Source organism: Poecile atricapillus, chromosome Z (assembly GCF_030490865.1).
Source record: "Poecile atricapillus isolate bPoeAtr1 chromosome Z, bPoeAtr1.hap1, whole genome shotgun sequence".
Classification (NCBI taxonomy): Eukaryota; Metazoa; Chordata; class Aves; order Passeriformes; family Paridae; genus Poecile; species Poecile atricapillus.
In genome coordinates, this window is record NC_081289.1 from 26,798,922 (window position 1) to 26,825,564 (window position 26,643).

Sequence of the window (26,643 nt, forward strand, 5' to 3'; positions counted from 1 at the left end):
CGGCGGGAGAGGCCGTCCCGGTGCGGGCAGGGCGATGTCCCTTTAAGGCGGGCGGCGGGGCGGGCCCGGGCGGTGAGTGACAGCGCGCGCGAGGTCACGTGAGCCGCCCGTATTTGAAGGTCACAAAAAAGCAGCTTCCTTTAGAGAGAGCAAGAGGGAGCGAGAGGGAGGGAGCGAGAGGAGAGAGCGAGGGAGCGCAGCCAAAATGGCCGACGGAGCGTCTGCTGGGTTCTGAACGCTTGAAATAAAGAAAAATTGAAAAAAGAGAGAGCAAAAAAAAAAAAATTCAACAAAAAAGGAAAAAAAAACCTAAACGAAAAAGCAAAAACACAAAACCATTTCTGGATTTTCTTTTTTTTTTTTCATTTCCATTTCTACCTTGTATGCCTCAACTCGCTGGATTTAAGCACTGCTGCACTTTATGAGGTTAGTGGTACGTTTATGTTGTATTGTTTTTACCTATCAGTTGATTTCTTTAAGAGCCTGAGCTGACCGTTTCCATCCGTGGTTTTGCAGAGGTGTCTTTTCTAGCACAAAGACTTGCTTCAGATGTTGTCTGCTTGTACGTGTTCGGCACTTTTAGTGGATTTTGGGGTTTTTTTAGAAGGAGCTCTCCGTACAAGTGTGCTGTGGATTTGGAAGATATTTGTAATTTAAAACACATAGGTAAATTACAGAAGATCGTTTGTATTTTCCGAGCTGGTGAAGTACAAGATAATGCTGAAAATCTTGTTTTATTTAAATAGAAGCTTTTTAAAGAGGGATTTCTTCCCCACAGCACCCAGAGCTCTTAAATCTGCTGCAAAAATTTGCATGTCTAAAACCGGGCTCGCATTCTTTCTGCTTCTGGGTCGGAGCGGGGCCGGCTGGGGCCGTGCCTTCCGCGGGAGCAGGGACGGAGCCTGCCCGCCGAGCCCCGGGGAGCGCTGCGGGGCCGGGGCTCCGGCCGGGCCCGGCGCTGCCGCCGCCGCCGCGGGGCTCCCGCGCGGGCTCGGCCGCGGCTGGCGGCCCGTCCGGCGTGCGCCAGGTATTCAGGAATGTGCGGGGTGCCGGCCACTGCCGCGGTTTTGTATTCTACGGAAAGCAGGCGTTCAGCTGCACCTTAGTAAATGTAGGCGAAGGGCTGCTCTTTCTCGCTTTTTTTTTTCTCCCCCCCCCCCAGCCTTCTGTGTTGCTAAAAATTTAAATCCGAGTTATTTTTGCAACTCCCTCCAGAACCGAGCAGAAAATTAAAGGGAAATAGCTGGAGCTTGCTTTCTGAGAACAGGCCCCTCCTCCTGCATTGTAAGAGTGTGATGTAATGCTCCTTTCTGTGAGGTTAAATGAAAAAAAATTTCTGTGGTGGTATACATTATTCTTCACCCCTTTCTCACAGGCATTGCATTGTGATATTTTTTTGTAGCTGAACATGAAGCAGCAGATAATTCTAGAAATAATCGTGTGAATGTGCTCCACATTGCAGTGTATTAGTGCAGTGATTATGGTTAGCAGGTCAACTTTGTAAACATACAAGATGGCTCATATTTTATATTTCTTTGTGGCCTTATGTGCATACAGTTAAACACAAATGAAAGATACAGATTTTAGTAAGCTTATTGAAAATGTATCTGGCTGTGGTCATTATAGGCTTGTGCATATTGGGACTTTTTTTCTTCTGCACAAGCTAGCAAATATTCAAAACAATTCTGCAGCATGTTAAGTTTCTCGTGGAAATTAAGAGATGGTGTTTTTGAAGGTTTGGTTTTTTTAAAATTTTAAATTAGAGGAAGCCAATAAAAGAGACCTCCGTTCAAATTTTAGATACTCTATTTTGCTGGTAATTTTGGTCATTAAGCATTTAATAGTGATGGATAACCCAGTTAATACATGAAGTAACACGTGCCCCTTGCATAGAGTTAATGAACTTACTAGGTTCCACCCTCATGTTACTGGTAGTTACCTGAGGAAATGCTATAAAAACATTGTGTATTTGACATAATGTACCCTGATGGCTTTTGTTATTCAAAGCCTTCTTGGGCTCAGTGGAGATCTGGATGTAGCCAGAATATGTTGAATCTACCTGTTGACTGACAGACAATAATTAGACATTAGAATGGTTTTCAAATGCAGTCTAAAGTAGGAGTGTGCTCAGATTTGGTGCTTACTGGACAGAAGCATCAGTTACTGTAGTTTGTGATAATTGCTGTAGAACGGGATGGCTGAACTGAGGAAGTAAAGAAAACCCAAACTGTGTCCTGAGCTGGCAGTATTGTAGGATGTAGTCTTCCCAGAATCTGCTCTTCAGAACAGTACTCGCCTTTTTTGTGTATTTTTTCGCTTTCATGCCTTACTGCCTACGTTACACACTTCCAGAATGTGTAGCTGTTTGTACATATAGCTTGATGGTTAAGGTGATGGAATACAGGGTGGTTCCCAATATCTGCTACTGCTCCTAGCTACAGAAGCTGTCGTGGGTCAGACAAAAGGCAGTTATTGAGAATAATAGAAATCATTCCAATACGGACTCTGTCAGATATTTAAGCAGCTTTGTGACACTGTAACTGTGAATAGGAAAGGCCAATTAAAATAATTCCTCTTATAAATATGCTTTTGACCTCTCAGATCTTACTGCAGGGTGTGCTGAGGACTGTGCAGTCTCTGCAACCATAGGATTTTAAGTATGAATCTGAGCAATTCTCAACACTGTATTTAGTGCATTCCTGCACTACAGCAGGAACAAAACAATTTTGAGAGAGCTGAGTTGAGCTGCAATTTCTAGATCAGTTTGAAGCTTACAGAGGCATAGGGTAGGGGAAGATTTTTTTGCTTCATTCAGTTAGCAGTGAAGATGCTGAGTTCAGAAGCTTTATTAATTTTTTTTCTGTTTGCATTTGCATGTCAATTGCTATTGGTATCTACAGCAATCAGTCCCTTTCCAAAGAAGACTATTTTAGTAGGTTGAAAGCTACAGTGAAGTCTGTAGTCAGCAGAACCCCTGGAGATTTTTGCTCTACATCTAAGAGATTCTTGAGAAATAATTGACAAGAAAAGCCTTATTACCACTGAGCTTCGATATACAGGAGTCTGCAATTCTAATGGGAAAAAATTCAGGGAAAACAAGTGACTGAAAGATCAGTATGCTTAGTTTCAGTTGCTTTTCTTTTAGCTTCTTTCTCTCCTGCTGAGAAGGAAGAAAAGGAAACTTTGTAAGATCATGCAGTCTTTGCCAGCTGATTTCAGCTGAACTTAACCTTTTAAGATTTTTGTTTCTTACTTACTAATAGGCGGCTTAGTAGAGGAGAAATCTATGAGGAAAAAATCTATAGAAAAATAATATTTCTGGAAGAGAATGTTGATCCACAACTTTCCTAGTACTCCTTTAGACACTTGGATCTTGAAGCAGATTTCTTTAATTCTTGTCCTTATGGATCTACATTCCTTTTGGACCAGGGTGGAAGGTGAGAAGTTTACAGTTTATCTTGAACAATATTTCTTGGAACCTGCACCCTTGTTGCTCTCTTCAGCTGGTAGTAGTTCATAACTGAAAAGTTTCAGGGGTTTTTTTGCTTTAATTGATTAAGAAACTATCTAATGCCTTCCTAAGAGCTGTTTCACCTTCCTAAGTATTGGTGTCCTGTTTAAACAGCTAAAGAACTGAGGCAAGAAAATAAGATACATAGGATGTTTAGCTCCAAGGACTTGTATTTCATGTCCTGTCAAGGGAATCAGGTGTGTCAGGGTTCTAGTGTTGTCACTTTAGATTTCAAGTAGCTAAACTTTAAATATTGGGCTAACATTATTGTTCCAGAATTAATTTGTTAAACAGATGTAAAATTCAGGTTAGATTAATACAAAGAAGTATTTCTTCCTAAATCTTTAGTTGCTAATGTAATGCTAGCATTAGCAGTCTTACATGGTATGATTACAAGTGGTATGTTTCAAATATTGGTCAAACAAGTTATGTTTTAAGTCATGTTTAAAGTTGGATGTCAAGATAGCAGTTTTTGGTCATTTCAGCATTAAAGGCAAATGTGCAGTTATCATGAAGGTAAATACTGTATATTAAGAATATTTCTATTTTGTTGTTGTGCTGGTGCCATAATTGTTCTTCAGAACACCAGAGGAATGGTGTCTTTCTGTATTTGTGGTGAATTCCAACTCCAGAGCTGTACATTTAGCACTTGTCGATGCATAAGCTCTCCTTTACACATAGGCTTCCTACTGAAGAACACAACCAGGGGGGTTTGTGTTTTGTTTTTTGTTTGGTTGGGGTTTTGTTTTGGTGGGTTTGAGGTTTTTTCCGTGCTAAAACAGATGATATATTCTGGGAGCAGCATGAATATGTGCAAACCCTGATTTATTAATAAAACAGGAGGCAAAGGCAAAACGAACCAAAACGGGTTAAACACCATGGAAAAATATAGCTGGAGATAAACTAGTGAGGGCAGTTTTGTTAAAAACCACAGTTAGTAAGAATGGAAGTTGACTGCTGCTCCTTTCATTTCTGCAGTTTGTGTCTGAACTCAATTAAATGGATGTTTGTATATGTTATGCAGAGAAAATAATCTAAAAGTACCTTGACAGTGATAGGCGGAAAAATGCTTAAAAAGTATAAAAAATGTTTATATTAATAAAAATGTGTGCTAAATTGAGACTTTCAGAAGTGAAATATGACCTTGGAATTTATTACAACAAAACTGAAACAAGGCATCAAGGTACAACTGTGTTTGATTTCATGCCAGCAGGGGAGTTCTTCTCTTATGATGCGATGTGTGAGGCCACATTTTAACAGTGGGGGAGATCAACAAATTTTGAGGTAGCTCCAGTAAAAGCAGAAAGAAATATTACAGGGAGGTAGTCTAGAGAAAAAAACACTTCAGCTTTTTTGTGTTTATTTTTATTAGATACATTTTCTGCAAACAAATAACTAGTTGTCTAATTTATGTCATACGAGCATCATTTTGACATAGAGCTCCATCATGATTGGATGTGCTTTGAATAGCATAGTTACTTCAGCAACTAAAAAGCAGAAAGGCATGATTTTTTTAAAATCAAGGTGACCATTCTTTTTTAGTTTCTTAAAAGTACAAGAAACCCCACTGTGCATGCTAAAATTACAAGGAAAGCACATTCATCTTTCCCAGTGTGCTTAGCAGATGTAGAGTTAAGGCTTCCTGAAGTACAGCTCAGAGTATAGCTGAACCAATTTGAACTAAAGCAGAACATTGCCTTAATTTCTGAATCAGAGAAGTATTTCTTTAAAAAAGAAAACAATGAGAAAATTACTTCTGGTTTTCTCAGTGGGTTTTTTCCCCACGTTTTAAGCACAGCATTTGCTGGATAACATAATCATAAATCTGCTGTCCACTTGTAATCTCAGTGACTGTTGGACACAACCTTCATGTACACAGGAAGATGGCAAAACTTAAGCTGCAGTGACACTGCTAGAATTGGGTTTTTTAAAAAAAGTCTGTTGTAGTTTCTGAGTTTTTTGAGCTAGTTGACCTCTATGAAAATAGGAAAGGTTAAATATATAATCTGTTAATGCCACTTAACCATTAATTAGAGTTGAGCTTAATTGTCCCATTTTACATGTGCTCTGTGGCAAATATACACGAATATGTTGTCATTGTGGTTCGTTGTATGTTTGTGAAGTTGTCTGTGCCTGAGCTATCCAGTTTGCCAGGATGCAGTGTCCTGTGTCAGTCACTTAAACCTTCCTGAAAATAAGTCTTCAGTATTTTCTTCCACTTTTTTTGCCCCTGGTTTGAAATTTAGGTAGTAGAAGACATAGCAACTTAATATTAGCGTGCTAATTTAGCAGCGTTCATGCTCTTGTTGCAGCTTCTGTATTAGCATTTATATTTTTAATTGTATATAATTTTGCTTAAGCAATCATGTCAGATTCAGGGTCTGATTTAAAACATGTGGTTCTAATTCTGTGTTGGTACTCTGGATATACTTGACTACAAAACAGCTTTCTTTGGCAAGAGGTTGGCTACTGCTGAGAACTTTGTCAACTATAGCAAAACCAATATATTCTGATACATCACTTTGCCAGTGATATATACAGCATGTTTTTGCTCAGCCTTTTGCTGAACAATTCATAGGGAGGATGATTTGATCACAACATGCAAGTCAATTTTGGTATTATAATGCTTGGAAATTCTAATCTGGTAGCTCTTGCTGGATTTTTTCCAGGTTGTTCTGCCTCTACTTGGAGAGAGTTTGAGGACAATGAAAGTGAAAATGGCTTCCTTCTATATGCAGGGGAAGAGAGGGCAGAAGGCACCAAAACTTAGCACGTGTTTTTTTCCTAGCTTTATTCCTATGTGCACTGAAAACCAGTTGTCCTGTGATACAGAAAATAGTATATTGTTTCATTCCCCTGTGAATTTTAAAAAAATAATTTTTCTATATCCTAGTTGAGATTATATAAATAAACCTTTACTATTTTGTTAGGTTTTACATGGGTACTATTAGTGTTACTATCTCACTCTTTTAGTTAAGGGATCTTCTATGATAAATATTGGAAAAATACAAAATAATACACTTAAAACTGGTTAAAAATATAGCACATGGAAATAGAGGATGTCCTGTTGAGGTTATATGTATGTTATTTTATATCTAGCTCTGTTTCCCTTTGTGGATGCCATTACATGTTCATGTGCACTGGTTGGAATCTAAATGTGGGCTGGGTTCAAATTGCCTCTAAAAATGCTTGGTTAACCTGAAGTAAAACCCCAAAAGTTTTTTTTTTAGCCTAGTATAAAAGAAGGTTCCAGCTGGTGCTGCAGAAGTTAGTTGTAGCAATATTAATGGGAATTTTAAACCAAATAGCCTTGTGTTACGGAGTCAAGTTTTCTGTTCCTTTGCAGATAATGTTCACATTATCTGCTTGATACATATCAACCAGACCAAGCAATGCTGAGAAAGGCATTGAGGTTACTTTGTTTGATTTTGTCTTTGTCTGTATCCTGTAATTCTCTTCAGAGCAGATCTAGATCACCTTAGCAGGAACACTTTTGCTAACCAGCATGCTGGCCTTGTGTAGTGTTTGACTGCTTCATCCGATGCAAGCACACTGATGGTGGAGTGGGAAACTATAAACAAAATCTCCTCTGGGTGGAAACTAAATGTTCCTAGTACGTTTCGTTACATGTACTTCTTCAAAAAGGCATTTCTCCTTATTTTCCTTAATTGGCAAATACGTTTTGAAAGCCTCTCAATTATAGTAGGAAGGTTTAGTAAGTGACCTCGGATGGGAGAATCCTAAGCTGTACAAGCAGATAATTTTTCAGCTGTTTGAACCAGTTTAGTCTTCTTGTGCAAAAGCTGTCTGAATTTACATTTTACCACCTCATCTTGCATGGTAGCTATTCTGGAATGATGACTTCTGATTAAGTCCTTGAGTAACTGTTTTTATCACAAAATAGCACATTATTCTGCATCAAATTAACTCTGCTGTGTTGTTAATTAGGAGATAGTTTTGCTCTACATTTTCCAGTTACTATAAATAAAATATATATCCTGACACAGAAAAACTGTAGGAAGTGTTTTTACCAGATTTTAGGGTATAAAAAGATGAAAAAGGCAAAAGCAGACAAAAGCTAAACTTTGAGAGGCTAGAATTTACCTTGGCAGCTTAAAGTATCCTAAAGCCACAGGTGCAGAGTTCTTTAAGCTGGCTTTCCATAGTTGGGCCATTAAAAACCAAACAGGTTGGTTTTTGGAAAGTCAACCTGTCTTTATGAAGTTTTGGGGACAAGATTGTTTCTCAGATGTGGATTTAAAAGTGGCTGTTTTAAAGATGATGAGCCGTATTTGGGTGTTCTGTGCTCGGAAAAAGCTGAGGTTGGCTGTGTCACCGTTATGTCTCCGTTACGTTCTGCTTCAATCCAGGTAATGTGAAGTGAAACTCTGCTACTATGGACTTGCAAGTATGAGGTCAGCTTAAGTTTATGTAACTTCCCTTGATCTTTTGCTTAAGAAAAACTTACCTTTTAAATGGTGCTTCAGATAGTGTTAGATAACTTGGTTAAGCTTAAATGCTTCTTTGCCTTTGCATTCTTGGGCCATTTTCCTATTGTTTAGGTACTATTTTAAATATTACTTGCTGTGATCATTTTAGCTTGAGCATTGCTTGCTCTGTTAAGCTGTTAAAAACAGGCTTCACCACTGCCTCAGTGCATTAATAAGAACAAGGTTGCAGACTGCTCTTCACTGTAATTATAGCATGTAACTCAATTTCCTTTTTTCATCATGTTTGTTAAGAAACTTTGAAATAATGGTCTATTTTCCCACTTCATTTCTTTTATTTGTGTGTGTCTGATATGGGTGTGTGTATGCATGTATGTAATAAGTGCATGTTGGCAGTTACTACAGTTAAAAACCACCAGGTATCAACTGACAGAGATTTCTTGGCAGGCCCTAGCTGTTCAATACACAATAAAAATAAAATGGCTCTTAAAGTCAGTTCGAGTTTTGTGTTTGGGAAAAGCCTCTACAAACAAAGCAAGTGCCTTTCTGTAAGGTAAGTGTACGGATGTAAGAGAAGCAGAGAAGTTCAGGGGCTCTCTGAAGGCCACACAGAAAGTCAAAGGCAGAGCCAGACTTGAACTCAGAAGTTCCTGGCTTGTGGCCTAGGGCTGAAGCCAGTCATACACAGCTGTATTGAATTGTGAATAGAATTATGCTTTTTTTTTTCCCCTCATAGATTTATGGGAACAAAGCTGATTTAACCAAAATCGTAGGGTAAAAAGATAGAATTGTGTAATTCGCCTCTCTCAAAATTTCAAGTGCTAAAATTTCGATGATAAAGGTTGGTTCAGAAACTTGTGGGTTTCCACTTGCCAAGGAGTGTAATTAATGTAGCTGGGTCACAAATTGTGACAAATCCTAGTGCAGTGCCTTGAGGTCAGACTAAGGGCTTTTTCTGAGTGTAGAGAAATTCAGGCTTAAAAGCTACTTCTCTGCACGCTACCTTGAGAAATACTAATGACATAAAGAAAGTGCCCTGAAATTTGATTTTCTTTGATGTTTTAAAATAGAAGTGAAAACCTAGTTCAGAGACAGTCTGCCTGAAATTGACTGTTTATTAAACTGAAATTCACATTCTATATTTAACATTTTTAGAGTTTTTAATGAGGCTTTAAACTGTTATTCTTCAATGCAGTATGGAAGAAGTGAGAACCTGCTCTAAGTTTGATGCCTCATATTTTGCTCCTTCCTGAGGTAAAAGTGTGGAGCAGCTTCTACTGAGTATGTGGACAGCTCTGGTTATTGCAGGAATTCCCTTTAGGAAGAAGGTTATGATCTGAAATATTATTATAGAATTAACATCACCATTATGAATATTTTTCTGTGCTGTTTAAAAATCCTGACAGGGATTTTAAAGTCCATTTCACAATAAAAGGGACTTCTTTTCCAGGCAAAATGTTGTTAATACCAAGTTCTAGCAGCAAAGTAATTTTTCTTTTTTTCCCTGGGGTTCCTTAATCTATGTGCTGTGTCTTGCTAACTGAGGCTTTATGCAAATGTATAGTAAGGTTATTTTCCTAAAGTATGTACGTGGAACTTAGCCAGAGAATATAAACTAAAAAAAAAAAAAAAAAACCACAAAAAACACAGAACCAAACAAAACACTGAGGTGGTTTTGTTTGCTTACCAGGAAGTAATTTTCATTTTGTGCGTTGAAAGTAACAAAGATGCTAAATAGTTTTAAAAAGAAGTCCAAGTATCAAAAGCTTAACAATAAAATATCTCATTCCTGAGGAGCTGAAGCACTGATGTCTTCTGGTGTGTGCACTGTTACTATACCTCATTCTTTGGAAAGAATTGTCTCTGAGTGGTGTGCAGTTTCAGGATGCATCAAAAATTTCATTGGTAGTTAATGAAAATCAAAATAATTAATTTGAGCATTGCAGTGGTCTGCTTTTTTACTCACTCTCCTTTTTTGTACACTGTCGTGGTTTAACCCCAGAAACCAAGCGCCACACAACTGCCCGCTCCAAACCAAGCCCCATGGAAAATCCTTTGAGTTTCCCTTTCAGTTTCAGCTCTTTGGGTGTTTACAAGTCCCAATTGCCTTTGGCTGTGGCTTTGGAAGACATTTAAACTGGGTTTGTCAGGTTTGTTGCATAAGCCTGGACCACTTACGAGATGGATATTGTTGTGGTAGTTCTTGATTTATTCGCCTATTACAACTGGTAATATATTGTAATTAAACTGTATAGTTCTTCCCAGCAGGTCTTCCAGAAATACTGTAACCTTCTAGTGATGAGTTGCTGAGTTTGGAGTTGCTACCCAGTCACCACCAGTAACAGTGTTATGGGCTGGATTCTTGCAGTGGTGAGTGGGAGACCCAGCTGAGCTTGTTTCATTACGAGCTGTGTTGCCCCCTAATTTAAGTTGGTAGCATAGCTTCAGTGTCTGACTAAAGTTTACCCCACTCTTTTGTTAAAACAAGGTGTTAATTAAGAGCAAACGTATAAAGGGCTGGTTTAACAAACAATGATGTTTCTAGTGAAGCAAAATGTTTGGTTTTCTTTTACACTCTTTAGAAAGAGCATAAAAAAAAGTTGGTGACTCTTACTCGATGCACTTCCCCATTTAGGTCAATCAAGTGTAGGTCACATTTCCTGATAACCATAAGTCCAGTTGGCACCTCCAGCTTAGCAGATAGATTTGATTAAAGCCAAAGGTCTGGTCTTTCACCTAAAATTTGGATTTTTAAGCACTTACATGTGTGACTGAATTCTGTATTGCTTCTACTATAAGATCATGCTAACTTTTCTGCTAGGTAGCATTAACCCTTTTTCCAAAACAGCAGCTTCATAGAAAGACAGATGCTTTGCACTGGCAGTACGGCATGGAAGCATCAGTAAGCTGACAAATTAGATTTGATGTTCTAGTGTTTAAAGGGCTTTTCTTTCAGCAGGAAATAGTCTCCCACATCAGCTTACGTATTTTAACCTTCAACTTTATATAGCAGCAAAGAGTTGACCTGTCTTTATGCAGAGCTACCTTTCTTAAAGAGGATCGAGAGGAGGTTTAACTGAATAGATTAGAAGTGCAGTGTTTTGTGGAACGGTGAATATCTTGTATTCATGTCATATCATACACTGGTTTTGCCTAGTGTCTAAAAAAAGGAAACGGCTGTGTTCCACACTCATGACATTTATCATTGGTAAGATAGGAAGAGGTAGTTGTTAATTAAAGATAGGAGTCTTCAGATCTTCTGTCAGCAGAGGTCAGAATTGTATTTATCACTGGAAAAGTGCCAAACTTTGGTGGATCTGTGTGCTGAGTGCTTTTCTGATTTAGCTCTTTCTGTTAGGACTGATGCTGAGAAAGGGTGCATACTCCTAACCACTCAGAAGTAAAGAATGTCTGTTACGCTTTCTTTGAAGATTATAGTTTGTGAATTTTATGCATTTCTTTGTGTCTCATGACATCACTGAACATGAGAAATGTGTGGTTTTGATTAAAAATAATCTTGCTTAATGCAATAAGGCAAAAAGTAACCTAAAAGGAGCAAACACTATTTGGATGGAGAATTTATCAAGACAAATCAGTTTAATCTTGGTACTTTAGAAATAGGTTAAATGCTAACATTTCATTTCTATCACTGTAATTTTTACCTCACTTTTTCTCTTGTAACTTAACATTTTTATTTTCTGTGTAGCATTGAGGTCATGCTCTTTTGTAATCTCTGAGGTGGCAGTTCAGTGGTTTCCTCATTCTGGATTCTTTTCTGGATTATGTCTTGCTTTAGAATTTCCCTCTTCTGTAACAGAGAGAGAAAGTGGCCATGCCTGGAGGACTATCCATAGCCATGTTGTATTATGGCCTGCAAGTTCCTATCATCTTAGAATTTTTGTATATTGAAGCAACTTTTTGATGGGAATTTCCATGTTTTGAAGGGGGTGCAAGCTTTCTGGAATACAGATATTCTAGAGCTGACTTGGTTTAAAAGAGAAATTTCTTCTTGGATAGTAACATGTAGTTAGTTTTAAAATGTTTCCATCTTCTTGGCTATGAATGGTCACTAGATTTTTGTAAGTAAGATGTGTATTCAGTCCTCATTGATTATTTACTATTTTAAAAAATTTCTTAAGTATCTTAAACTCCTATATTCAGAAGCAGGAGATATGTACATAGGATTGAAGTTAGAAATTGATCTGGTACTGTATCTGTGAATGACATAAGCAGCAAGTAAAATTCATCACTAAAGCTGTAAATTATAATTCCTGGAAAGAAACAAGGAGTGAGAACCCTCAATCAAGATTTCAGAAATCTTGTCTACTGCACTCAATGCAAATAGGTAAAGCTCTCAGATGACTGACTGCTGAGATTGGGCAGGCACCAATTCCATAGGAGTAACAGCACAGTTGAAAGGAATTCTTTCCCTGGTGGGAGACTGTGCTTAGTTTAGACAAATGCCTGAGGATACAGTGAACACTTTGCACTTAAACTTTTATAATGTCTTTGCTTAAGAAATAAGGAAAAGATTGTTTATTTAGCAATTAGTAAGTGTTGCATGTCTAGACTAGGTGGTTTAATCTATGCTCTTTTTCCAGAAGGCAAGAAATAATGTTAACTTTTTTTTAAAAAAAAATGCTGCTAGAGAGTATCAGCATGCCACACAGTATCAGGACTCTAAAAAATGGATGAATCAAAAATAGCATACCAGATTAGTAACTGTGAGAGGTGGCAATCATCTCTGCTTATTAATGGACTGTTTTCTATAACTTCTTTTGTTTCTGCCTCATAACTGTTGTGGCTAGTTAATTTAAAATAAACGGCTAAACAGGTACAATTATGTGGCCTGTGGAATGCTGTTTTCCACCCTTTTACAGTCTTTTTGAAATGAAGAAGAGACATTTCTACGGTTTTCTAAGTTACTCTGTATGGGTGTCTCAGGCCGTCTGCACAGGTAATGGGGTAAGGTGACACTGAAGTGTTGAGCACAGACCTTTGTTTTCCTATCAAAGTCAGGCAGATGTGCAGTTTAGGGTGACAGGACTTCATTGTGATGCAGCGTCTACTACTTGGGATGGTTTTGTTCCATGGAGTCTAATAACTTCCTGCTTTAATTCTTACTTTCTGAAAAAACATCTGAATAAGCAGTGGTATTTCTGGTGTTAACTGTGGTGTTAACCTGATTTATCTTTGGAGTGGTCTCTTTTTAAAAATGTATTTATCATCAGGTAGCTGCAGTTTTCTGTGACCTTACAAAGCTTACAAAGAGTGAACTTTGTAATATCCTTCTTCGTAATGCTTCCTATAGAGTACTGACAGCTGTGTTATCTTTCCAAACATACCTTGCCAAGAACATGAGGAGAAATTACAGTTTAAAAACCTTCAAAGAGTGAGGCATTTCTACATTTCTATACATTATGTGCACATAAAGTGTGCTTGTATACATGAGAAAAAGAGGTGGGATTTTTTTTCTTTGCTAAGTGTGGACACTGATATTTATTTGCTTTCTGAATTACACTATGAAAGTTTTCCTAGGAGGTTGCTAAAATAGGGGTTTTCCTTGATACATGCTCGGTCATATCATAACATGTAGATGTATGATACAATATGCTTAGAAATGTTGGCCTTTAGAATTATTGTTAAAGAATTTGTTTATCATGGGGAAAGAAGAGTGCACAGCTAGTGTCAAATGCGAAGTTCTTCAAAAGCACAGCAGCAATTTTAAGACTTTGAAATTTAGGGGAGTGTATAGTAATGCCACTTACACGTGTTTTGGTGGTCTGTGTATCTTCCACTGTTTTTTACAGTATCCTGTGCAAATAGCAAACCAGTAAATTACAGAGAGTTTTGATATGATGCCATTATCTGAGAACAGTGACCAACATTCCATATGGATGATGAAATTGCAGTTGAGGATAGACAAAAATAAGGTTATAAGTATTGAGAGTGCAAGTGGTTTTTGTAGATGTTGCATGCCTTGGTGAGGGTATTTGATTCTTTATGCTATTCTGAGATCTCAGGTAGTAATTTTCTTAGAATGCCAGATCAAAATGATCACATATTTGTCCTCAAAACTCAAGTGATTCTATGAGGAGGTGAGTTTGGAAAGGCTTTGAATTTTTTGGCTGCTTAAGTAACCTCACAGGGAAGGATTTTTAGTTTCTTACAGTTCAGAACAAGTCACATCTTGCACTTCTTCTGTGTTGTTTTCATTTTTCCTGTTTCCTGCATACAGTTTCTTTACAATTCCCTAGTTTTAATTCTGCATGCCAATGAATAATTTCAGATTACATCTTAATTAGGCACGAGTCATGGCATGAAGTATTGAGTTGTGATGTTTGGATAATTTATTGATCTCATTTTTTAATGAAAAATGTCTAATGAAGAGGATGGGCCAGCTGGTTGCAGTAAGAAGGGTGAGAAGCAGCATTTGGGGATGAAATGCTTCGACATCAGGCTCTGCAAAGATTCTCTGTGCTTACCACATAACCTAAGCATCAAACAGTTATTTTTCAGTGCCCCTGAGATCTTGATGCTTTAGAACTAGATATAAAGCCTAGCATCTCTCTTTATTTTGAGCTAACTTACCGGAATAAAGTTCACTTCTCTTTAGTGATTAGGAGTGTATCAAATTTCTTGGTAAGACCCATGTCTTTCATTTCTTCACTTATATTTTAGGTGTATGCCTCATGCTCTGGCCTTCAGAAAGTCTGTAAGCAATATAGCAAGGAGAAGACTTTAATTCCCTTGTGATTTACCTAGTTTCTTGAGCAGGATGTGCAGTCTGTCATCTTCATTGAGGATCTAATGAGATATGATCCCTGCCTGTCAGCCTTTTAACAGCAGGTGCAAGCTCCAGAACAAGAAGAGGGCATGGTCTGCTGGCAAAATGACTCACTTTGGTGTCCTGTGTGCATCTTACAAATACTGCTCAGTCCTGTGAATGGTGTGGTGCATCTGATTCTAAAAGCCATTTGAAGGACATGGTTTGTGTGATTTAATCTATCAAGATAACCTTTATCAGTGTTTAAAACTTCATACAAAAGTGGGGAAGGAGGAAGTTTATATCTGTTTTCATATTGTAAAGAAACCTTGAAATGCATACCAGAGTTTATATATGACAGGACAGTATTTTAATTACACACCTGGAGTGGTAAATGTGTTTAAGTTTTGGGTTTTTTTGGCTTTGTTTTGGTTTTTTGTTTTGTTTTGTTTTGCTCTGAAACACCTAGCTTGCAATTTAGCATTGCTGTTTCACCAGATCTTAATTTATCACCTCTGGTTACCTATAGACAACAAATACTGAATAGTAGCTTTATAAAATAGAGTGATTCATTGATACAGTAAATACTGTATCTCTTTGCTACTGGCACAGGGAATCCTGATGTTATTTAATCTACTGTGGAATCTTGATGACCTTACTACAGCCATGGTCTGTAACAGTATAGTTGTAACTCCTTTCTTTGTATACATGCAGTCCTCCATGACTTATAGAGTGACTCATAAAAGTGTGAGAATATGCTGCAATACAATTAGACGTTTTACACAGGATATCCATTACTAGATAAAAGCTAGGGATCAGCAGCTTTGTGAAGGTAAAGAAACTCCCGTTGTGTACTGGGTAAGATCACATCTGTGCTTTTCCAGACGTGGGGAGCTATGCGTTTAATGGCTGTGTCTGGAGGGCACATGATACTACCACTGTCAGTAAAGCTTCTGTAGCTGCAGACTGAGAGATTGCTCCCTCTTGGTTTCCAGATGCTTGGACACATCTCAACAGTATTTGATCTTGAACTTGATCCTACTTCTGAGTGGCAATGAGTTGATTAGACTCTTCAAGACTTTTTTGTTGAGGTTTGGCTGATTAGTTTAACTCAGGAAAACTCAGCAACTTTGGGCTGTTGATTTCTGAAGAATTAGTGGGGGTGAAACAGCATTTATTAAAGCCAAGCTGTTAAATCTCATCAGTCCTCTGTTGAAGGCATAATGCATGAATGATAACATAAACTCTGTTAAGGAGCTGTGAGGACTAGGAAAAATTACTCCATGTGATGAAAGCTGTTTACCAAATGTAATACTGAATTGCTCTCTGATTTTGTGCTATAGGAGAACTTTATCTCAAATTATAAGGGTGATAAACACCTTTATTGCACAGAGACTTAAGTTTCTACTGCCGGATTATGTCCTTTTGAAAGGGTGAAAAAATCCAAAACATGATGTTCAGGCATTCATTCAGTAGACAGATGAAAAACATACTTTGTTCCTTAAACACAAACCTGTTTTTCGTTCAGTCACCTAACTCTTTGTCAGCTGTTACTGAATCTTGTTTTTTTGGTGCAAAGTAAAACTTGTTGTTGAACTATTAAGAATATTTTTTAAAAAAAAATAACCTGTGAGAAACCTGAACGGCTGCTGGGGTGAAATCTGAATTACACAATTTTTCATTTAATTTCAGTATTAACATTGCAACAACAGTCTCCTTTTCTAATACAGAGTTCACTGCAAAGTGAATCTGCAAATGTTTTTAGTGCCATTTGTTTTGGTTTACATAAAAGCAGTAGTCTTTCTCCAAAGCAAAAGTACTTTTTGCAGACATTAATGTCAGATTCTTTTTTTTTTTTTTTAGGGGAAAAATGAGTAATGAAAATTAAACTGAATTTAAAGTGAATTTTTACAGTTCAGAGCTGGTCATCTTGAGGATTTTTCAGCAGATTAACAATTTTAAGAAATAAAAAAATTAATCTCACTTCTGTCATTCAAGTCTGCAAATGTGTCAGTACATAGACGCAATTAACTTGACTATGTTTTAGTATGTTTTATTAGTTTTCACAGTAAAACTCAGTGTTGCAGATTGGTTTCTTGGGGTGGTTACAGTCATTGGAAAGAGAAAATGATTGCAAAAGAGTCAAGCTTGTTGCAGGTCAGATGTGGACATGTTATCTCAAGTTGTAAGATCACTGAGTACTCAATTAAGAGATGACTCCATTATAGTTTGTAAAAACAGTACTTTTGGGCTTGTGGTTATTTCTTTAGAGAATGGATATAGAGTTCTTAAAAAACCGTGGTATTTTGCTTCCTTAATTACTGGAGTGCATAATTGAATGTTAAGAAGTAGCTTACTTGCACTTGTGAGGTCTGAATTCATGTTTGAATTATGTCTGAGCTTGATATTACTGGTTAATTTTGTAAAAGTATCAAAGAATACCACACTCATACTTGTCTTCACTAAGGAAAATTGCCAAAAAAGAAACACAGAATTTTTTTCAAAATCTCATGAGAACTGTTTTCTATGTTTGGAGGAGGACAGAGTTAGTATCTTGATGAAAAGCACTGCCTGAAATTTAGTGTGGTCCTTGTGGGATTGCACATGACCAGGTTTTATAGTAATGTACTGGTGATCAAGAGCCCTTCACATTCGGAGTATTAATTGTCCTTGTTTCTAATGGAGTGTTCCTTAATAGCAAGAGCCATTTCTCTCCATACTGCTGACTTGTCCTATGGCTTTGAACATACTTATTTATTCTTTGCTTGGGTTTACTCATGTGCAAAATTAAGTTTTACATACTTCTTAGTGTTGTTGCAATACTTAATTAATATTTATAAAGGCCTTTGACATCCTGTGATGAAAGGAACTCTGCAAGGGTTCAGTAGTGGTATTATTTTATTAGTGAAAATGCAAGAGGAGTCAGAAGGGTACCAGTTTTTAATTCAGAGTGAGCAATGGAGTCATTCTGTAACCTTGAGCAGGTCATTCAGTCTCTTGTTTTGTAACATGTCCTGGGAAAGCTGTTTTGCAGCATGTGTTATTAAATGCCATCCTTCCCTCCCTCAAGTCCATTCTAAGGGAAAAAAGGTAAAAAGTAAACATACACAACTTCACTGAGCTGCTAACCATAGCAGGTATTTCTTAAGGAAATAGATTATTAATAGGGGCAGAGGGTGAGAAGGGAGTGGATATAACACTTGCATTTCAGTGTCACCATGAGAACTTGAGCATGTGTTACCAACCACAGTCACAGACCAGAGTGGATTTTGCCTGTTACAGATATCTCTCATTTGGGTTCAGTATGCACCGTGCTTAACTGCAACTCCACTGTGAAGTGACTGCATATAATCTTTGTTGAATTCTAAGAGCTCACTAATCCATGGTACTCAGCTCACGTTCTTTCTTCAGACTGAATATTGTCTGTATTTGAGGTTTGTGATCATCAAGATTGATAGCTCTCATAGCGCCTTGTATTTGGCTATTGCATAATAATATAAATCTCAGTCACTTCTGAGGTTTTTCCCTCAACTGACAGCAGAAGGTTATGATTACATACTGTCATTAAAATTACAAGATAGTGAAGAACTTTTCAAAAGTATACATCTGTTTTAAGACAGCCAGCTAGGCATTTGCCTAATTATGTAAGGCACAATAGCATTAAATAGTTATTTGCCATGCTTCACACATGCAAATACAGGGTTTAAGTTTTTTATTTCATACACGGTGCTACATCTGCATTTTACTGGTTGCACAAAACACATAGGTGTGGTTTAGAACAAGGGGCATCAAAACTTTTATTTTAAGTACTTCAGCAAGGTGAAAAACTTGCCCAGTGAAGTGTGAGGCATAACTGAATGTAAGTGCTGGTTTATGCATGTGCAGTATGGTGGATTCAAATTGAAAGCATCTCTATCTTTGTCCTGCTTTATTGCACTCTGGCTGGACAGCTTGTTCCTGGGGGCTTTTTACTTCTTTTTAGTCCTGCTTCAGCTCTCAGCTCAGCTGGCCCAAGGATGAAGAGGAACAGTTTTTGTCCCTACTGAGAATAAACAATGGTTTGCAGTCTTCAAGAACAGCAGTTATTAAAACCCCCATGCTTTATGTAAACCGAGTTACAAACCTTAATTTATGGAGCATGCCTAGTAGTAATGGAATATCAAGAATTTACCTGCCTGGCTTCAGCTGAATATACTGAACATACATGTTGGTAGATTTGTTCCAAGATAAAGTAATTTGGTGAGATTTATACAGCATTTTCCAGACCTGCCAAATACGTTACTTGCTTCCGCCTTTAACTTAGACTTCCTAATATGGATAATGACAATCCTGAAACTTTGTAACTGAATATTTGCAGCAAGTAACTGAATAAATTTTCTTACCTGTTAAAAATAAATATTGCCTCCGGTAATAAATGGGGTGGAAAATACAAACCTTAATACCTTTGCCAAGAATATCTGAGCAAGCCATACAGAGTTGTTTGAACTTCTAATACATTTAAAAAATAACCTTAACGTGCTGGTTCTTCCACCTTGACCTACAACCAATGAATAATAACTTTGTGTGGAAAGCCTTGTTCTTAACTTCACACTGATAAAATTAAATACGTTCTTCCTTTAGTATTTTGATTTAGTATAATTAAAATAATTACTTACACTTTGATAAATATTATTTTCATTACTACAATGCCCTGAAGCACAGCATGTGGAAAATTTTATAATATTACACAGATCTGGAGGTATGTAATATGCTTGTCAGACTATTAACTTGCATAAAGTGTTTTGGTTTTTATAGCAGATAAATTTAGAGTGTTTCTTTGGAAATTGAACAAAAGTAAACAATCAGATCCTTTCCAAAATGAAATGTAAATTATACCACTGTGCAACTGCAAGGGTATCCTTATAATATCCTCAGGCAGGTAGAATTCAAGCATTTCACCATTCAGTAGAAGCTGCCTGTAAGCAGCATGATTATATCTGGGCTTGGTTGGTTGAGGGATTTTTTCCCAGTAATTTAACAGTCACTAAATAGAAACTGCTTCACTGATACTTATATTTTAATTTTTTCTTGATCCCTTCTGAAGTGCCATGTCATGAACATTAAGAAAACCTCCAGTATTTTCAAGCGTGTTAAAAAGTGCAGCAAGTAACACTGTAATAATGTTGTGTGATGTTTTCTTTATTTTCACCTTCCTCTAAAATTCAAAAGGTCTTGTATCTGTAGATAATCTGGATCTTTACCAGGATGGCTTTTAGGTCCTGGGTTTTTTTTTGGCTGAGAAGCACAAATACATATAAATGTCAGTCATAATCTACAAAATGTTAAAGTTTAAAATAAACTTAACTACTTCTGTTGTTAAAGACTCCCTATAATCCATTTTTTACTGTCTGTATAGCTTCTGCTGGTGCCACAAATGATGCTTTGGCAGAAAATGTTTCATTTGATTCAACTGTATTATACTCAGTATTTTTTCTGAAATGTCACATTCTGACATTAAAACAAGTGTCATAGTTTTTGTGTGCACTGTGGCATAGTTACCATGGGAAATAGATTAATTTCCTGCAACTTTTTTTAGTGTTGAAAAATAATTCTTTTCTTGCCATTTAAGATAGAAGTTTGTAATGTAAGAAAGTACAGAGCTCTTTTGTTAAAATCAAATTTACACTGCAGTCAGGAGTTAGCATTTCCTTTTTAACAGCAGTTATATTAATAGTAAGTATTCTTTTAATAGCACTTCTCATACATACCTACAAGAATGCACTATTAAGGTGGCAGTAATACTTGTGTCCCAGTTTGTAACCTGTTTAAAGCCCCAGTAAGGCATTAGCAAAGCTGCCAGTAGAGGTTTGAGCTTCACTTGTGGAATTGATGTGGGGTGCTGAATGCAGTGGTGTCCTGATACAGACCTGGAGAGGAGGGTAGCTCGTTTAGGGCTTCCTGCTGCTGTCCTTTAGCAGAGAACGTGTCAGTAATTAGTTTCCTGCGGGACCACTAAGTACAGAACTATGTTTTTTATTCTGCTCTAAGGTAATACATTTTTTTGAGGAAGCGTTCCAGAGCTGCATTGCCAGTCAGTGACACAGAGCTGGTTATGGTCAGCAGTGCAAAGTGCACTGGAAGTCGGGCAGTCTGGTGCTGAACATGTTCAACATCTGGATTAATGACGTCTTCTGTTGGGATGGAACAAACCTTCACCACGTTTGCAGGTGATGCAAATGAGGCTGAGTGGTTGACTCCCCTGAAGATTAAGGTTGCTGTTCAGGGAGAACACAGTAGGCTGGAGAAAAGGGCCTGACAAACCTCTTGAAAATTAACAATCATAAATGGAAAGTACTACACCTTTGTCAAAATAACCTCCTGCCTATAGCTCAGGTTAGGCATCCACTGACTAGAAAATAGCTCTGCAGAAAAAATAACTGAATGTCTTGAGAAAGAAAAAGTACAATGTGAGCCAGCAGGATGTCCTTGCTATTAAGAAACCAGCCATGTGCTGTGCTGTATTAGCAAGGATATAGCCAGTGGGTCAGGAAAATAGATTCAACACTATTAAGTCCATTTTTAACATAGTGTGTCCAGTTTTGGCTCTCATAGAGGAAAGACACTGACATGTTAAATGGTCACTAAGATGATTAGTGTTCTGGAGCATTCTTTCTCAAGGAGAAGCTGAGCAAACTGGATTTGTTCAGCCTTAGAAATAGAAGGCTATGGGAGTAATGTTACTGCTGTTTTCAGTTGCCTCATGAGAGGGTGGCTATCAAGAGCCAGACTCTTTGTAGAGGTGGTGTACAGTGATAAAACAAGAGAGAGCAAACATAAGTTGCAGTAAAGAAATCCTGATTAGGTATCAGAAGGCAAATGCAGTGTATGGAGTGAAAAAGTGAAGTTCTCCACAGCAATAGTAGTGTCTCTTAACTTTGGAGAATAGTCAGAATGTGACTGGTCCAGAGCATTCTGTTTGATGATGTCTGTTTTGAGTGTGGGGTTAGATCAGGCTCTGGTTGACTTCTGGAGGCCACTTCAGTCAGAATTATTTGTGATTCTGGTAATGACGCCAGTAATGGTATAATGTATCTAGGGAAAAAAGTGTAGTTCAGTTTTAGAAGACAAATTGGTTGTAAAAAAACAAATGAAAAACACAAAAAAACCCAGCATTGAAAAGAACAATCTGTAAGGGACCATTTAGGGATAAGATTGTATAACTTTTTGTTTGTTAGTTTTCAAATGAAAGGAATTTTTTTTTCTTCTGATAGATAAACCATTTGAGATTATAAAAATGGTAGAGCGTCTCTTTTAATACAAAATAACACTGGCAAATACTTGTGCACACATTGCTTGCAGACTAATAAATAGTCCTGTGACTGACATCTGACACTTTTCCCAGACAGCTTGAGTTCATTTCAAACCCCATGTTGCACAACAAGTTAGGACTCTGGGGGTATCTTGTATGCACAGCGAGGGAGGTAAGATATTTTTGGATGATGTAGTAAAAAAAAAGTTTCACATGCAAAGAAAAGGTCAGCTGCAGCTTCCTTACAGTGGTTGTCTGTCCAGGGCTTTGATTTTTCACTCAAACACACAATTGGAGAAATGAAAGATCTCCACTTAAGGGAAGACAGAAAAGTTTTGCCAGGTTGTCTGTCATCTTATCTGCTGACATTATGGTGTTAGTGAGGTTATTGAGTTTTGAAATAGTTCATATTACCAGAGTAGATCATTTGTAGTAGAACAGAGATCTTGAGGATTGCCAACTCTCTCTTCCCTGTGAAATAGGGGCACAGGTCCTTAACTGATTTTATGCTGCTAGCTGTTATCCTTTTGCTGGTCCATGGTGTTTTTTGTGGCTGTCAGAATGACAAGTATTTTTCTTGGCAAACACAGATAATGCACCTTTCTACATGTGTGAGTAGTTTTTAGAGGAAAGTAAGGCTTTTTGTTGATCACATAAAACCTTAAAGTCTTGAATAGAACTGTCTCTTGCCCAAGGGATGTCCTGATAGGATACATTACGAGACATCTTAATTACAGGCAAATTTCTAACCTCATGTTTTGCCACTCTTGGGCTATTTTTACCACATTTCAGAGTTGTCTAAACACACTTTACCTGTGTCTTTGGTGTGTATGAGTGTGCATACTATGAAATAATAATTGCAGATCTGCAAGAGCTCCAAAGTGTTTGAAGCCTGAAGTATGAGAGAAAACTTCCTCAGTTCTTACATTCTAGACCTTTCGCTATAGGTCTCCAGTTTCTTAAAGCTTTGGTTTTTATCAATTTGCTAACATATAGGAACTTTAGATTGTATTTGGAAATCAGTTTTGTAGTATATAGATGGGTAGAAATTGTCCAGCAGGAAAGAGTAAGTCTGCTTAAAGGAGTGCAAACAAGAAATACAGAATATTTTTTAATCTTTAAATCTTTTAATCTTTTTATAATCTTTTAATCTTTAAATAATTTTAATATTTTAAACATATTTCAAGGTTTTCTTATTAACAGGTGACTCTTAAAATTGAAATTGGCCCTCTCCCTCTTCAAGTGATACTCTTGCCCCTTCAGTTGGTGAAGAGTTGAGGAAAAGACTCCATTTTTGTGAGCATTTGTTGTTGTACTGTAGGTTTTATAACATCCAGTTCTTTAAAGAACCCTTTATGCTTAGTTGTTGTCTCCCTACAAGTCATTGTGCATAGGTACCTAAGATTCCACAAAGAATGAATTTTACTCTGTTAACAAGTGTAATTAGAGTTGTAAGGAGCATTCCTTTAGAAAAGTGTACTTTTAGCCAAGTCAGTTTTCTAATGTTTTAAAGTTGGTTATTATCTACAGCAGTGCCCAGTTACTGATGTTGTGCTGTGATAAAGGCATATCACTTGTGCCAGATACGCTATTTAAAGTACGCAGCTTACTTGCTTTGACACTGTTCTGGTTTTTGGCCAAAGAGAAGAAAAAGCAGCTTACTTTAAGTCCTTGAAAAGGAATAATCTTTTGAAAATGCTGCTTTAGAGCACTTCTAGAAACACTTTCTAAAGTCTTTTTATTTAATATATGGTGAGTATATGTTGTGTTTGTATAAAATCCACAGCTTTCCCTAGGAGAGAGAGATGAAAGACTTTTGTCTTACATATGATGTATATTCTATTTACACATGTTGCAAATATGAAAGTCTTAATTTCATATTCTGAAGGGCTGAGTTCTGCTATCTTGATTTCACATTCAGAAAGTGTGGGACAGTGATCCTGTTACTAGATGGTTGATTTTGAACTGCACAGTTTATCCCTTGTATCAATATTGAAGTTCTTTGGTGATGCTGTGAATTTTTGTCTCATTTCAAGCAGATAATTTTTTTTTTCCCTCTTGGAAGTTTTTATACTCTAGCTCCTCAGAATGCTATTCTGAAGGATCAATTGTTTTTCCTTGTAAACATCAGAAATAATTTGGCCTAAAGTAATTTCATATTCCATTTTTGTCAGTTAAGCCTAAAGACTGACTTTTGAAATGGCTATCTCCCATGTAAGCATATTTTCTATGGCTTATGGCTGTCTAATCTATGGATGCAAGCATTGCTGAATAAGAAAGAAGACTGATGTTGAATATTTTAACTTTTTTTTTAAATAAAATTAATTAATCCCATTTTGACTCTTTTGATCAGCAAGATCATAACTCTTTATTTACATGGCTTAGTCTAGAGGAAGTAATTTTACCTTTAGGAATGTAGGGTCTGTCAGCCCTGGGATTTATTCCATGCTGTGTTACATCTTGCTTCTGTTTGATGTTCTCTTTAAATGCACTGGAGCACACTTGCGTGTTTGGACATGCCACACACTTCTCATGATGCTGAAATAATGGTGCATGTGTGTTAAGTGGGATATGTTAAATGAAAGCGAGGTAAGATTGTAAAATTGTAAATGAGGTAAAACTGTAAAATTTCTATGCTCCAATTGTCGTGCGTTTAGTTTTGCTTCATTTTTAGGCTCTGACATCCAGCTTCTTCCTGATATGATTTAGCTTTCTTCCGCCTTGAGCATTTCAAGCTGTAGACTGCCTGTGTCTCTTGCTGCAGCAAGAAGGGCTTACACCTCAGAGAACTCACTTGGGAGTTGTAGTAGTATGCCTTTTCTTCATTTCTTCTTCATTAGAACTAAGTTCTTCATTAGAACTAAAGGTTATTGCTTATGACCCTTAGTTCTAATCAGCTTATACTTTATAATGCATTACTATGAGTTGAATTTGCTTCCCATACACTCAGCTGAGTTCCAGAGAAGGTCCAAGCAAGTGGAGGTCGAGGACAGAGCTTGATGAAGAGAACTAAAGTGGAAGAAAATGAAAACCACTTGCCAGTGGCAGCAGTAAGGTGTTCATGAAATAGCACTGTTGAAGACATCTTACTTTCCTGTAAGAGATTTTTGTTCCTGTATGGGTTGAGGGGAGCTTTTGTCTTGGAAGTTGCACCTGGACTTGAGCTTTTTGTAAAGGTGTTTTGCAACATATCTGGGACACCACTGTGTGATGCCTAATTCTACTGGTATCCAGGCTGTATAATTTATCACAATGCCGAGAAAACTTGTAGCAATGTTGAGAAGCTAGGTGCTTGTAGTTAGAATTCACTTGAAATTCTTTTTGCTTTAAATCTTGGCCGATATTGGATGCTTTATTGTTGGATAAATTTCTGGTTTAATCAAATTTTGAGTCTTTGTCTCTGTTTCCAAACGACTTGAAATATGTTTGTGGTCTGATAATTTGGATCACTAGAGGCTTATCTGTAAGAAAGAGATATTAATAGCTCAAGTTTTGCTTCTAAGTGACAATGGTCTGCGCATGCAAATCATTCTCTGCGTATGGTGAAGGCTTTTAGCTCTGGCCCATTGTGGCTGAAGGCTCAGGGGAAGACGTAGCAGTTGTTCAGGTGACATGGTAGCTATATAGGTATAAAAGTGCATCTGGTCCTGCAGGTGTGGTTTCAGAATCCTAGTATTCTGAAAGAAGATGCACAAGTAGGCTCACAATTGGAAGCAGGTTTGTAAATTGCCCTGTGCTTATCACAACAACAGAACAGGGTGCACCTATAGAAGTTTACTGCCATTCCTGTGTCTAAGTGTAGTAGCTAACTCAAGTTGACTGTACTGAAATGAAGGAAAGTGTGAGGTCAGGAGGAGGGAAGAGGATTCACAGCACTGGTATCTAGTGCACATCTTCACCTGTGAGGAGCTTCCAGACTCTCACACCGTTGTCCTGTGCTGCTGCAGAAGAAGCTGGGAGTTGTGTGCACTTAAGTGCCACTCTAGGAATTTTAATTTCTTACATTTCACTTACATTTTTTGGTGCTGCTTTAGTTTGAGGGTGACTTTACAGGATTATGGGGTTTGTGTAGACTAATACTGTGTGACACTTTATCTCTCCCTATCCAAGTGTGTTGGCAGCAGATAGTGTGCAATATGTTGCACGTCATCTCGTCTCACAGTTCAGTTTGTGACAGCAAGAGCTTTGAAGGCAACTTCTGTCCTCTACCTGTGCCTTAAGCCCATAATGTGTCAGAACAACTCTTTAAAATAGAATTTTCTGGAAAAATGAGTATTAGAATTTTACAGGAAATTAACAATTTCCAAAACAAGTAAATTGTTTTGAGGGGGAACACATTTCTGTTTTTGCTATGTCTATTGAATGTCTATTTTTGCTTTCTTTTCCCTCTGAAATGGATGTTTTAATAACACGGACTTCACAACTGTTTTCTGTTACGTCTCTAGTTTAACTAGTGTAAAAAACTTCTTTTCTCTAAAATGATTGCTTTTGACTTAGGAGGTTGCTTTAAGAACTTAGATAAGGTGTAATGCATCATAGCTACTGGGTTTATTTGGGTTTGGGTTTTCTTAGAATGGAGATAACATTTTGGATTACAATGTACAGTTTCTCATCATTTGTAAGGTGTTAA

General features: G+C 37.4%; 1 protein-coding gene across 14 annotated transcripts in view; it reads left to right on the top strand.

Annotated features, from left to right (window-relative positions):
• Window positions 1–26,643, top strand: part of TNRC6B (trinucleotide repeat containing adaptor 6B) — a 134,852-nt gene that overhangs the window by 50,366 nt on the left and 57,843 nt on the right. Inside the window, exon 1 of one of the 14 annotated variants that reach the window (XM_058864545.1) lies at window positions 41–426. The exons of 10 other annotated variants lie outside the window; for them this stretch is intronic. Coding sequence is in view for 1 of the 4 variants with exons in the window: in XM_058864540.1 (XP_058720523.1) it covers window positions 422–426 (5 nt within the window). In the remaining 3 variants the exon portion in view is untranslated. Of the gene's footprint in view, window positions 1–40; window positions 427–23,628; window positions 23,766–25,090; window positions 25,110–26,643 lie in introns of those variants that run through there. 3 more of the 14 variants (XM_058864540.1, XM_058864542.1, XM_058864543.1) reach the window with 3 other exon arrangements.